At 35.8% G+C, this 12,377-nt stretch overlaps 1 protein-coding gene across 2 annotated transcripts in view; it reads right to left on the bottom strand.

The window, feature by feature from the left end:
- The window catches only part of LOC131079571 (aromatic aminotransferase ISS1), a 104,694-nt gene extending 93,323 nt beyond the window's left edge, over nucleotides 1-11,371 (bottom strand). Inside the window, exons 1-3 of one of the 2 annotated variants that reach the window (XM_058017554.2) lie at nucleotides 10,672-11,371; nucleotides 8,149-8,196; nucleotides 5,779-5,907 (exon numbers count right to left, since the gene is read on the bottom strand). In XM_058017554.2, the coding sequence (XP_057873537.1) occupies nucleotides 5,779-5,907; nucleotides 8,149-8,196; nucleotides 10,672-10,734 (240 nt within the window). In that variant the 5' untranslated portion in view covers nucleotides 10,735-11,371. The remainder of the gene's footprint in view (nucleotides 1-5,778; nucleotides 5,908-8,148; nucleotides 8,197-10,671) is intronic. The other variant, XM_058017555.2, reaches the window with a different exon arrangement.
- Between the last annotated feature and the right edge of the window lie 1,006 nt (nucleotides 11,372-12,377).

Raw genomic sequence — 12,377 nt, 5'->3', positions numbered from 1 at the left:
AAGGAAAGTTACCTCTTAAATGTTTTTCATGTAATAAAATAGGACATTTTGCCTCAAGGTGGCTGGAAAGAGTTCCTAAGCCTTACAAGCCTAAATATTAGAGAAAATGTTATTATGTTGTTGATGAAGGTGTGATAGATGATGAATCTGAGAAGGGAAATTCAAGAGATGAATGGGTGTTTATTGCTATCAAGGAAGATGATCCAGCGCCTACTGAATCTACTAGCTGCATTAATGAGGAGAGAGTTTTGGCTGCTAAAATTGAAGAGAAAGATAAATGGGTTATTGACAATGGTTGCTCTCATCATATGATAGATGATAAGAGCAAGTTTGTGAGTATGGAAAAGTATGATGTTGGTGTAGTAAGATTTGGTGATGACAAAGGTGGTATAATCTATGGCAGAGGTTCTATTTCTCTTGATGGTAAGCATAACACTGATGATGTCCTGTATGTTGAAGGTCTAAAGCATAGTCTCTTGAGTGTTGGACAGATGGTTGACAAAGGTTATGATTTGCAATTCAAGAATGGCAAATGTAAGATCTTGAGTAGCTTCCAAATTGAGATTGCATCAAGGACAAAGACCAAAGGTATATCTTTCACTTGAATGTTGGTGGTAAAAGTTGTTTGATTGCTCAGATTGATGAAAGCTAGTTATGGCAGAGGAGGATGTGTCATGTGAATTTTGATTGCATGATTATGGTAAGTTCTACTCAAGCAGTGAGAGATCTTCCTAAGTTAGTAAAGCCTACTAATCCGATATGCAAGGAATGTCAATTAGGGAAGCAGACAAGAGTTACTTTCAAGAGCAAACAATATTTGTTCTAATGGATTATTGGATCTTGTGCATACTGATTTGTGTGGTCCTTCTAGAGTGAGAAGCTTGCAGGGTGACAGGTATTTCATGTTGCTGATTGATGACTATTCAAAGATAATGTGGGTTACTTTCTTAAGGGAGAAGTTTGAAGCCTTGGAGAAGTTCAAAAATTTCAAAGCTATGGCTGAGATTGAGACTGGACTGAAGTTGAAGTGTCTGAGATCTGACAGAGGTGGTGAATTCACTTCCAGTGAGTTTAATACATTTTGTGAAGAGCATGGAGTGAAGAGATGGTTATCTGCCCCTAGAACACCTCAACAGAATGGTGTTGTGGAGAGGAAGAATAGAACAGTTCAGGAAGCTGCTAGAACCATGATGTTGGAAGGAAATGTTTAGCATATCTACTGGAGACAAGCAGTGAGCACTGCAATATATACTCTTAACCGGGTGCATGTCAAAGGTGATACCAGGAAGACTCCTTATGAGTTATGGTTTGGTCATGTTCCTACAGTTAGATATTTCAGAATTTTTGGAAGTAAATACCATATCAAAAGAGATGAGGATTTAGGAAAGTTTGATGTTAGATGTGATGAAGGAATCTTTCTTGGTTATTAGAATAAGAGCAAGGCCTACCGTTGCTATAATAAGAGATTGAGAAAGATAGTTGAAAGTGCTAATGTCAAAGTTGATGAAGGTAATGAGTATCAACCCAGATGCTCTGGATATGATTCAAATGATTAGATTGGTAGTTCTGATAAAGGAAAGCAAGTGCAGACCCAGGACCTAATTAAGATTGTTTCAGAAAAGCCTGAGAACGAAGGAGAAGGTACAAGTGCTCGTGTAGAAGAAAGAGCTCAAGAGTCTGAAAATCAAAAAAATCCTAAGACTCCCAGGTATGTAAGATTGAATCACTCAAAGAATAAGATCATAGATGATAAGAATAAAGGTGTGATGACTAGAAGAAGAATTGTTGAAGAATATTGCTTGATTTCTAAGATTGAACCTAAGGATGTTAATGAAGCATGCAAAGATGAAAATTGGGTTAAAGCAATGGAAGAAGAATTGAACCAGGTTGAAAAAAATAATAGATGGATTCCTGTTCCCAAACCTAAGGATAAAAATGTAATTGGAACTAAATGGGTCTTCCGAAACAAATTGGATGAACAAGGTGAAGTTGTTAGGAATAAATCTAGACTTGTTTGTAAGGGATATTCTCAGATGGAAGGAATTGACTTTGAGGAGACTTTTGCTCCGATGGCAGGAATTGAAATTGTTAGATTATTTCTTGCTTATGTTGCTTACAAAGATTTCAAAGTTTATCAGATGGATGTCAAGTCAGTCTATCTTAATGGTGAGTTGGAAGAGGATGTTTATATTAAGCAACCGGATGGATTCCAGTTGACAAATCAGGAAGATATGGTTTGCAGATTGAAGAAAGCACTGTATGGACTCAAGCAAGCCCAAAGAGCTCGGTATGCCAGATTGGATAAGTATTTGTTGAAGCTTGGATTCAATAAAGGTGCTGCCGATAGTAATCTGTACTTCAAGATTGATCGTGATAACATTTTAATTATTGAGGTATTTGTTGATGACATTATTTTTGGTGGAAATGATAGTTTGTGCAAAAAGTTTGCTGATGATATGCAGAATGAGTTTGAAATGTCTATGATTGGTGAGATGAAATTATTTCTGGGATTGCAAATTACTCAGTTGGATAAAGGCATTTTTATATCTCAGTCCAAGTATGTGAAGGAATTGTTGAAAAAGTTTGGATTAGATGATGCAAAGCCAGTTGGTACCCCTATGGTGACCGGATGTAAGTTGACTAAGGATGACGATACTCCTAGGGCAAATCAGACTAGATACAGATCTATGATTGGTGGATTGCTTTACTTGACTCAGACTAGACCGGATATTATGAAGGTTGTGTGTCTTGTTGCTACATTTCAAGTTGATCCTAAGGAATCTCATGTTGTAGCTGTGAAAAGGATTTTCAAATATTTGAAAGGGGCAGTTGACTTTGGTTTATGGTATCCTAAAGATGATGACTTTACTTTGAGTGCTTTTATGGATGGTGATTGGGCAAGTGATGTTGATGACCAGAAGAGTACTAGTGGTGGTGCATTTTTCTTGGGTAAGAGGTTGGTTTCATGGATGAGTAAGAAGCAGAATGCTATTTCTTTATCTACTGCAGAGGCAGAATATATTGCTACTGCTAGCAATTGTACTCAGGTGATGTGGTTGAAGCATATGTTGAAGGATATCAAAGTTATTTATGATGAGCCTACTGCTATATACTGTGATAATTCAAGTGTTATCAACATTTCTAAGAATCCGGTGTTGCATTCAAAGACTAAGCATATATCAATCAAGTTTCATTTCTTGAGAGAAAAGGTGAATGAAAAGGAAGTCAAATTGGAGTATGTGTCTACAAAGGAACAGATTGCAGACATCTTCACTAAGCCTTTGCCTAAGGATACTTTTGAGTATCTCAGAGAGAAGTTAGGGGTAATTGCCCCTCCTCACGAGAACTAATGATGATAACAAGATATTATTAACATAAAGCATTGGTGATAACCTGATATAATGCACTAACATAATATAATGGAACTTGTGATGACAATGTTAAGTATAAACAGTTATAGTAACTGTATATCTGTGATGGACTGAATTGGACAAGAAATATAATTTCATTGGAATATCATAAACAAGATTGTTCATTGTATATAAGGGACCCTCTCTTAGGTATGCCACTCTATAGTGGATGCTTAAAACCTCCCACATGGAGCCAAGAGGGGTGTAGCATCTGCTCTTGGGCTTAAGAGAGAAGGTGGTTGTGATGAGGGGGAACGGCGATAGGACACCTCACTGGGTACGCCACTCCATGATGGATGCTTAACACCTACCACATGTAGCCAAGAGGGATGTAGCATCAGCTCTTGGGCCCAGGGTGGAGGGTCTCTTGGACACCCAATCCAACTAGCCTACCCTAGTGCACTAAGAATTGGATAATAAAGAATGGCAACTAACCTACAATCTGATTTTATCTAAATAATTATAATATTAATGGTAATTAATACATTAAAGAATGGTATCACTCAATCTAATTCACTAGTATATGTTTCAACTTATAAGTATTACTTCATATGTGTTCTCTAATATTGTGTTGCAAGAAAACAATATACCAAGGTACTCCCATAAACTTAATTACCTATTTTAGATTTGGGTGAATTTAGGTTAATTTAAAGTATAACTAAGATTTGGACGAATTTATGTAGCCTTGATAGTTGGTCGAAGTTGTGCTTGTGGTTTTTGCATATTAAGATGCCTTTCGAATTTGGTAACAATGAGTATTGTGCTAGCTAGCAACTTATCATTCTATTTTTTTGCAGGTCTAGTGTCCCTAACCCTATTTATCTTTAGCCAAAAGAACCTGTTGGGATAATGTGCAAATATGTGTTTGGATTGGCTAAGTGATGTTATCATTGATGTCAACATATTCCTCTGTGTGTTCCAATGTTGCAGTCAAATTTAGTGAATTGGTTTGGCCAGTATGTTGCAGATGAGTTGTTGTGGATTAAAGGGTTTCGAGATAAGTATCTCTAGTTGATTCAGCTCAAGTTTCAGTGGTTTGCATGGAGATCTGATCGATTTATGAGATCCGGTATTGCAGTTGTTGTTTGGTGTTGATCAGTCTTCTGGGTTTTGCTCCACGTTGCAATATCTTGGTTTGCGGATTTGGCAGTGTTTGGGACATTCATATGTGTCCTCAATTCAGATGGTTCGTGATTTGGAGGTCCGCAAGTAATTCTTCTCAGTTGACAGTCGGTTCAGTCAGTGTTCTTAAAGTCCGGTATAATGATGATGAAGATTCTCGTAAGAGGTGTTGGTGCGGATGTTCTTGTGGTAATTCATGATGCTTGTGGATGTTTCTAGATAGTGTCATATTTATGTTGATGGTCTGCATTGATCCATGAGTGCATTATTGATGATTTTCCTTGATCCGGTGGTGTTCTTCATGTTCTTGGCCGACATGATGATTGTAGCGTGTTGCAGATGTTCAAGGCATAATTCTTGGAGGTGTTCCATGTTTGACGTGGTGATTTAGGTCCATGCTATGTCTTAGCCGACATTGTTTTGGTCCGCATAAGTCAATTTGTATTTGATCAACAATTATATCATTTATATTGTGTGTGTTGAGCTCACATTGAAATATAGGTTGATGACTTTGTATAAATATATGTAATAATCATGTGAGAGATGTATCTGCAAGTGTATCCGAATGTGTGTGGTCGGATAAGTGTGTGAAAAGAAGTATGGCAAAGCATATCAGATTGTGTGCTTAACAGGAAATGTAACCAGGCATTAGGAGATGCTATTTTCTCAATTCAAAATCTTTCGGATATAATTCGAATATGTTTGTAAGGAAGTGAGCCTTCCCAGGGTTGTAGCCCTTTGTTGTTTTGAGCAATGAGCTCTAGGCAGTGTACCTAAATGCGTGTGCACTCCCCACTGTAATGTTTCATTTCCTCCTAACAGGATATCATCATATTGTAGGTAGGTTCCCACCGTGGTTTTTCCCTTAACCGGGTTTTCCACATCAAAAATCTTGGTGTTATGTGTGTTATTGATGTGGTGTTCATTTATGCTTTCGCTGTTAATTGTCAGATCAGAAATTGTAAGTTAGGTAAAAAAAATTGAGCAAACTGATCCACCCCCCCCCCCCCAACCTCAGTTTGTTGCCTTGTTGCCAACACATCCTTAGTCACAGATGATATTATTGTATATTTAACAAAAAGGTAATGAATAGTGTCTAGCCTTTGTATAATGATAGGTGCAAGTAGGACATGCCAAAAGTAGAACCTCTATGCAATATTGCTAAAACTCCTTTGCTAAAAAAGTCACAAGGAATAAAAATAGAAAAAACAAACATCTATAAAACATATGCCAACAACAAGTATACCTTCTCAACCAAAGCTTGGCGAAGCTGAGGTAGTCCATCATCTGGACCATAATTGCTAGTCGAAGGTTCCTTAATAGCATCCTTCACTTTTTCGAGGGCAGGTTCTGGTGGTTGCCAATAAACTACACCCTGCATAGCGATCCAATTGTTGATCAAGATTCTAGTCCAACGAGCATTGAGGTTTATTAAATTATTTCTTCTGGGACATAAATGTTTTAAAAGTTCACTAGCATGTAATCATAGGCTCCCACATACTGATAACCATAAAATAAATGGAAATGTAAAGCTTGGCCAAGAAATAACTTTAATAATCATTAGCATTAGAACATAAGCATGCACTTTGGAATCACCAAAACTCTAAATGTAAGTCTAGTTAGTTAAAAATAATGGTATTTAGTGAGTAATACACTATTGCTATTGTTGGAAACATACCATAAATCTATACGCTAGAAGAGTTTACCTAATGTAATCCAAAATTCTTATGCATGCAACCATCATCTCCAAATAGGTGACAAGAAATTTAGACATCACGAGAGGGTCCATACAGGTACTTAATGGCTAATGTTGTAACTTCAGGACATCAAATAATCCCTCACTACAAATACAAGCTATTTATAAAAATTGTAGATATGTGCAAATTGTGAGTTGACAAGGCTCAAAAGATAGCAAAGAAAAAGGCATCAAATAACAAAACATAGCAAGCAATCAAAATTACCCATCAAAATAAGATAGAAATGACAAAAAGGGGCACTATATAATTCTTCCATTTTAGCCTAACTCAAAAATGTTAAATTTTAATGGAAATGGATATTGAAGGCCTTGTTGTGACTAATAAACTCTCAAAGGAACAATGAAAATTAAAAAAGGAAAATGGGTTACTCTCAAAGGAAGAATTTTAAAATAAAAAGGAATATGGCTTGCTCTCAAAGGAAGGTTAGAAAGAAAATGGAAAAAGGTTTAAAGCAAGCCAAATCACTCTAAAGGGATTTAATACAATTCTCAAAAAGAAGGATGCAGAAGAAAAAGGCACAAAAGACTACTACAATGCAAAAGGATGTTTTTATCTAGGGAATAAATAAAATTTTAATCTAACTTGATGTGTCTAAACAACATTCATCAAGTCAACAACCCAATTTTGAATACCTAGTTGCATGTAGTCACATGTCAAACCAAAGTCTGCAACGAGTAGGTGTGTTATTTTTAGTACTGAAATGAATCTAACTTGGCCATAAAAAAGCAGCTCCTTTCATGACTAACAACGTTTGGATCATTTCTTTCCTTTTAGAATTTTGTAGCGACATAGTATCTTGATCTCGATTCTTTTTCAGAGTAGCAATCAAACTTGTAATCATATTCTAACCTTTATAGCCATCATTAAGGACGATAAACCAATGAAGATAAAGAGTTGCTGTTTTTTAAAGTTCTACAAAGCCTTTTTAACTGCAATTAGATATCTCTTATCCTAAAGACATAAAATTTTGGGTTTATTGATACTGATTCCCCCTCGATCATGAATTTATTGAGAAGGCTGCTGGTCAAGTTTGAGTAAGAGCTAGAGCTACTCATGAAATTCACAGTGAAAGATTGTTGTCCACTTTTGGCAACATTCCTTGCGCTTTATACTGACAACTTTGACAATAACATCTTTGAAACTTGGGTACCATGCATGGTTGCATCCTTAGAGTTTATTGTTAATATCTTTACTCTTTCTCGATGACATCAATTTGTTATCTCATATGGCAGCAACTTCACAAAACTAGCATGATATTGTTAGCAATCATTAAAAGATGAAGATAACGATATCTCCAAAAATGATTTCAATCAACCTTACCTACAAATAATGGTGGAGGTAGCTACATTCTTTACTTTTGTAACTTGTGTTTTCTAATCCTTCCTCTAACTTGGTCCCTTATTGATACTACCTTGACTATTTTGCAGAGAAAAGCCACTAACATCAAATTAAGAAACAAGGAATCATACTAATGCCCACAAGTGACCTAAGTCAGTCAATAGGATTCAAAAATTCATTTAGTTGCAAATTTGCAATAGGTAAGTGCTAGGATGCAAAAAACCTAAATTTTAAACATAACATTAATAAGGACCAGAACCAAATCAAGAGACCACGACTACAATCTTACATTGTCACACATATACAAGAAGACTCAAGACAAAAGAAGCATTAAATCTAGCATATACTACCATAAAAGAAGTGTATACTGTATATTTAAGCCCAATACATTAAAAACCAAGAATAAAACATACAAATTCAGTTTAATCAGATATGAAATTGTATTTTCTTAGGCATCAGTTAATCTGGACAAGAGCCTGCATTTGTGCACTCAAGTCTCAACTCAAAGGAATAGCAGATACCTGGGCAAGAGACATGCAACCTGTGGCTCCACGGAGTAGTTGTTGCATCTGCAGTTTAGAAAGAATGTAATAAGAAGGTATCCAAAGCCTTCTAAACTAGAACCATAAACATAATGGAATGTGGATGGACAAATCTTATAAAATTTCACCACATTATACTCATTTAATGAAAAGTAAAATATGCAGCCTTTTATCATTCTGTTATACTTCCCCATAGGAAAAACATGTACCATGAAAGTAACAACAACACTATAGCAGTATTTTGAAATTCAGATACATTAAAAACTATCTTATAAAGGTTTGCGGTTGCTTTATTTGTTGCTTATTACATTATTCTATACTAAGTAAATAACAGAGGTCTCAATAAAATAACAACATATTTTCCAAGTAATGGCCCATCACAAAAAGTGAAAATCTTTTAAACAATAGCCTCTTTTGGTAGGAGAATACAAAAGCTGGCTAAGTCTCTCAACCATCAAAATGCATATTTCATAATTTATTAAGACTCTGGAGATGGAGAGTGCAAATCATGGTCTCATAGACAGTTCTAAATATTTCAGTCTCATAGCAAGCAGAAATACCTAACAGTATCCCCAATCAAAACAAAACACAATAGCTAATGTGAAAGACGATTAAAGCATTCAAGCAAACCAAGAACATAAAGATATAAATATTAAACTGACAGAAGTTCATCAAAGATGCATGATAATAGACATGCAATCAGAAAAGACAAGTTGGAATAAAACAAACTACAATTAACTTATAATTCAGGAAAATGGCATAGTTACAAACATAATGATTTCTTCATCTCAATAACATGTTAGTTTAGTTCATAGAAAAATACAAGCCTAGGTTTTGCAATTTTAAAAATAGTATGATTGCTTTACAATTTTAGCACTATTAACATTGGAGGGTCTCAATCTTAAAATGCCAAAAATAAAACATAAAAGAAACATCAAACTGAAAAATTTCTCTCATCAGGCACGTAAAATGGAGGCAACTTATTGGAATCTGGAAATACTAATCTAAATGGCCAATGAGTTTGAAAATGTTTGTTAATGATTACTAGGGTATCCTGTCAACATAAATAATCACTGGTTTTATGGCATTCAATGCACAAAGCCCTCTCGTAAGGAGAAACCAGAATATCTTTTTGCTAATTTAAAGCATGTTTTCAGTGTGATTCTATTCATTGAAATATTAGCAGTCTGACATCATGTGATACTAGTATGACTTGATAATTCTGCATTCTTATCATGCAAGCATTTTATGCCTGCACCAGAATGTGTCTCAGGCTCTCAGTACATCATGGGGACCTAATCCATAGTGGTGCTGTCTCCAAACAATGTTGGCACACTACTCCTTAACATTGGTGTGTCTCCTACATTGAGATTCTTTTACAATCCAGAGATGACTCATAAAAAACCATATATGTATTAACTCCACTAATATAGAAGCAGATTCTTGGTTTGCAAATTGCTTGCATTTCAACTGCTACTAACACTAGATATTCATGTGTTTAAGTGGATTCATCTGCCTTGGATTAGTTCCCTTTGGGAGTAATTCATTTTCAATATCATGGAGCTTAATTGTCTAAACCCACAGAGATATACATTCTAGTGGCATGTCGAAAACATGCCTCTCCACTAACTGCTGCTACTCTTATTCCTGCACGAATGTTTCCGTGTAAAACTCATAACCACAATCTGTGGAATGATAGAAACTTCAAATCTTTGGACAATATGAATATTAAACTGGTAAGAGTCTTAGAAGAGACAAATCTCTAGTAACGTGATACCTTTGATTACCAAAATCCCTGGATGTATGCATACTGGCAAATGTTGTTACCTCATTGAAAATTTATACTTTTGTTCATCCTAGAAATTGAGCAATTATTGGAGATTATCTAGATAGGCCACATTCAGAAGATGTTCAGTGCATAGCCTGGGGGAATTTGACAAAACAGGCCAAAAAGTGTTCTAAGCTCGATAATGGATTTCTCATTGATGTGTTCCAATGGCGGTGAGTGAAGACTGAGTATTGCAATTTAGCTTGAAAAAGTATTTATTAAATATAAAATAAAGTGGCACTCAACACTTTGAAGATGGATGATGCAAAGCCAAAATAAAATCCTCGCCTTTAACAAATAATCAGCTTCAAATGTGCTGGGAGTTTGAATTATCTTTCTAAATGTACTAAAATCCAGAGCTTATTATTCAAACAAACCTATATATGAAATGGAATCATTTGATTTTAATTATGTCCTCGAGAACTAATAGACTTTGGGATACCAAATGTTACAGTTGTCTCAACAATCCAAAGGCGCTGAAATTAAGATACAGTTGCTTCTTTACAAGGTTGCCGCATTTAGTACTTTGGATCAAACAAATCCCCAAAAATTCTCTATATGGAACCCAAGAATTAACCAAACGCATTGTTATTTATTAAACGCTAAAAGGCACAGTTCTGAGATCAATTCCAGAGAGAGATAAAAAAGCTAAGATCTGGTGAAGAAATTTATACATATATCATGACCGGCGTGTCTGTTTCCAGCGCCCGCCTCGAAAGATTAGAAATGGATGCCATTGTTCTATCGATTTCTCGGTTTTCTGCTCTGGGGGTGAGGTGGACAATAGATCTAGTTTATCAGAGTTTCGCTCAAAACCCTAGTCTTTATTTGCATTTCTTCCCCCTCCCAGCCGCCAAACCCTCCAAAGAATCGTCTAAGCTGTCACGACGTCTCATATTGGATTTTTCATTACTATTTTCTCTTAAAGATTCCTCTTCCCCTGATAGGCAAGCCGGGTTGGTCAGGAGGGGAAATTGAAACTGCAAATTAATAGGTATATTGAGACTGCAATAAATGAGTTCCAACGGTTACGTGTATACAGAGGATGCTTCTCTGTCCGTCATTGCCACCTGGCGCTTTGCAATTCGTGAATTCCCATCAAATAAAGAATCGTTGTCTGCGTATGAGAACAAAATCTTGACCGGAGATAAATATTCAAGGGCAAACGAATTCCTACGTGGATGGAATCTTCAGACACCCACAAATCTGGAGACCATGAAATGTTTAGTATTCTGTCTGTACAGTTGGCGTTCGTGTCTGGGGAAGGTTCAACTTTGGTGGCTTTGCAATTTTAAACGTTGCTAAGTCAACTACCACACACCATTGCCAAGTATTCTCAACGCTAAGGTGGACCAGACCACCCTCGTTTTTTGTATGGTAAGACAAGTCACAACAATTCTTTAACATCTAATGTCAGATCCCTCCAAACCAACCAGTAAATTAAACATCGAAAGGTTAAAACAAATAACAAATCTATTCTTTAAGCAAGAGTAGGTGTACTAATTTTAAAATATAATTATTAGTTCCTCAAAGGCAGGACACTATTGTATTCACTGCAATTTTTAATTAGTTTAGTCAATCAATGTTCAGTTATTTTCAATTGAATTCTTTAGTTATTAATTTCAGAAAAAAGAGTATTTATCATTCTTTTTATTGGTTACAACGGTTATAAAATTCAACTTTGTATTTACAAAATGCACATTTTAATGTATTTAAATTTAATATTGTAGGTCAAAAGCAAAAGAAATATATTTATGCTCATTGCAATGAATTATTTCACACAGCAAAATTGGGACGTGCATCTTGAAAACAAAATGGCCATTGGCATCAACTACAAACAATTATTATTCTCGATTGCAATGTAGAGAGTAAATTCAGAAGTTAGGTATTTGTTAACTCAGTTGCAAAAAGGAGGAGAGTTAACTATATAGAGCATTCAGGTTAAGGAATTTGAAGCTTTTGAGCAAAGAGGTGGCATACATGCAGGTTGCAACACCCACCTACATTGCCATCTGTCACACCTTTTTGAAGAAAGCAGAGGGCATGGCCATCTTCTCCATGCATTTCTCCTTTCAACTTACAAAAACTGCAAGGTAAGAACTTGTTGGCTTTGCGACTTTTATTTCAATTAAACGGTGAAACCTTCATTGGCTAATCTCTCACCATATGCAACCAAATAGTTTTGAGCATATATGGCTTTTTGCTAGTTGAGTAGATGCAAGGAAAATCACGATCCTAATTATAGGGCAAATTCCAATAGCAAAGTTAGCTCTCTAGATGTGGAAAACTGCTATGTCATTCGCATCCACTGCGGCACACAATCCTCATCTCACCCATTGCCTACTAATAGGCCTAATTGGGCTAATCCAATTCAAGACAA

Source organism: Cryptomeria japonica, chromosome 9, assembly GCF_030272615.1.
Source record: "Cryptomeria japonica chromosome 9, Sugi_1.0, whole genome shotgun sequence".
NCBI lineage: Eukaryota > Viridiplantae > Streptophyta > Pinopsida > Cupressales > Cupressaceae > Cryptomeria > Cryptomeria japonica.
The sequence above is the reverse complement of the archived record's forward strand: the minus strand, read 5'-3'. Positions and strand labels throughout refer to the sequence as shown.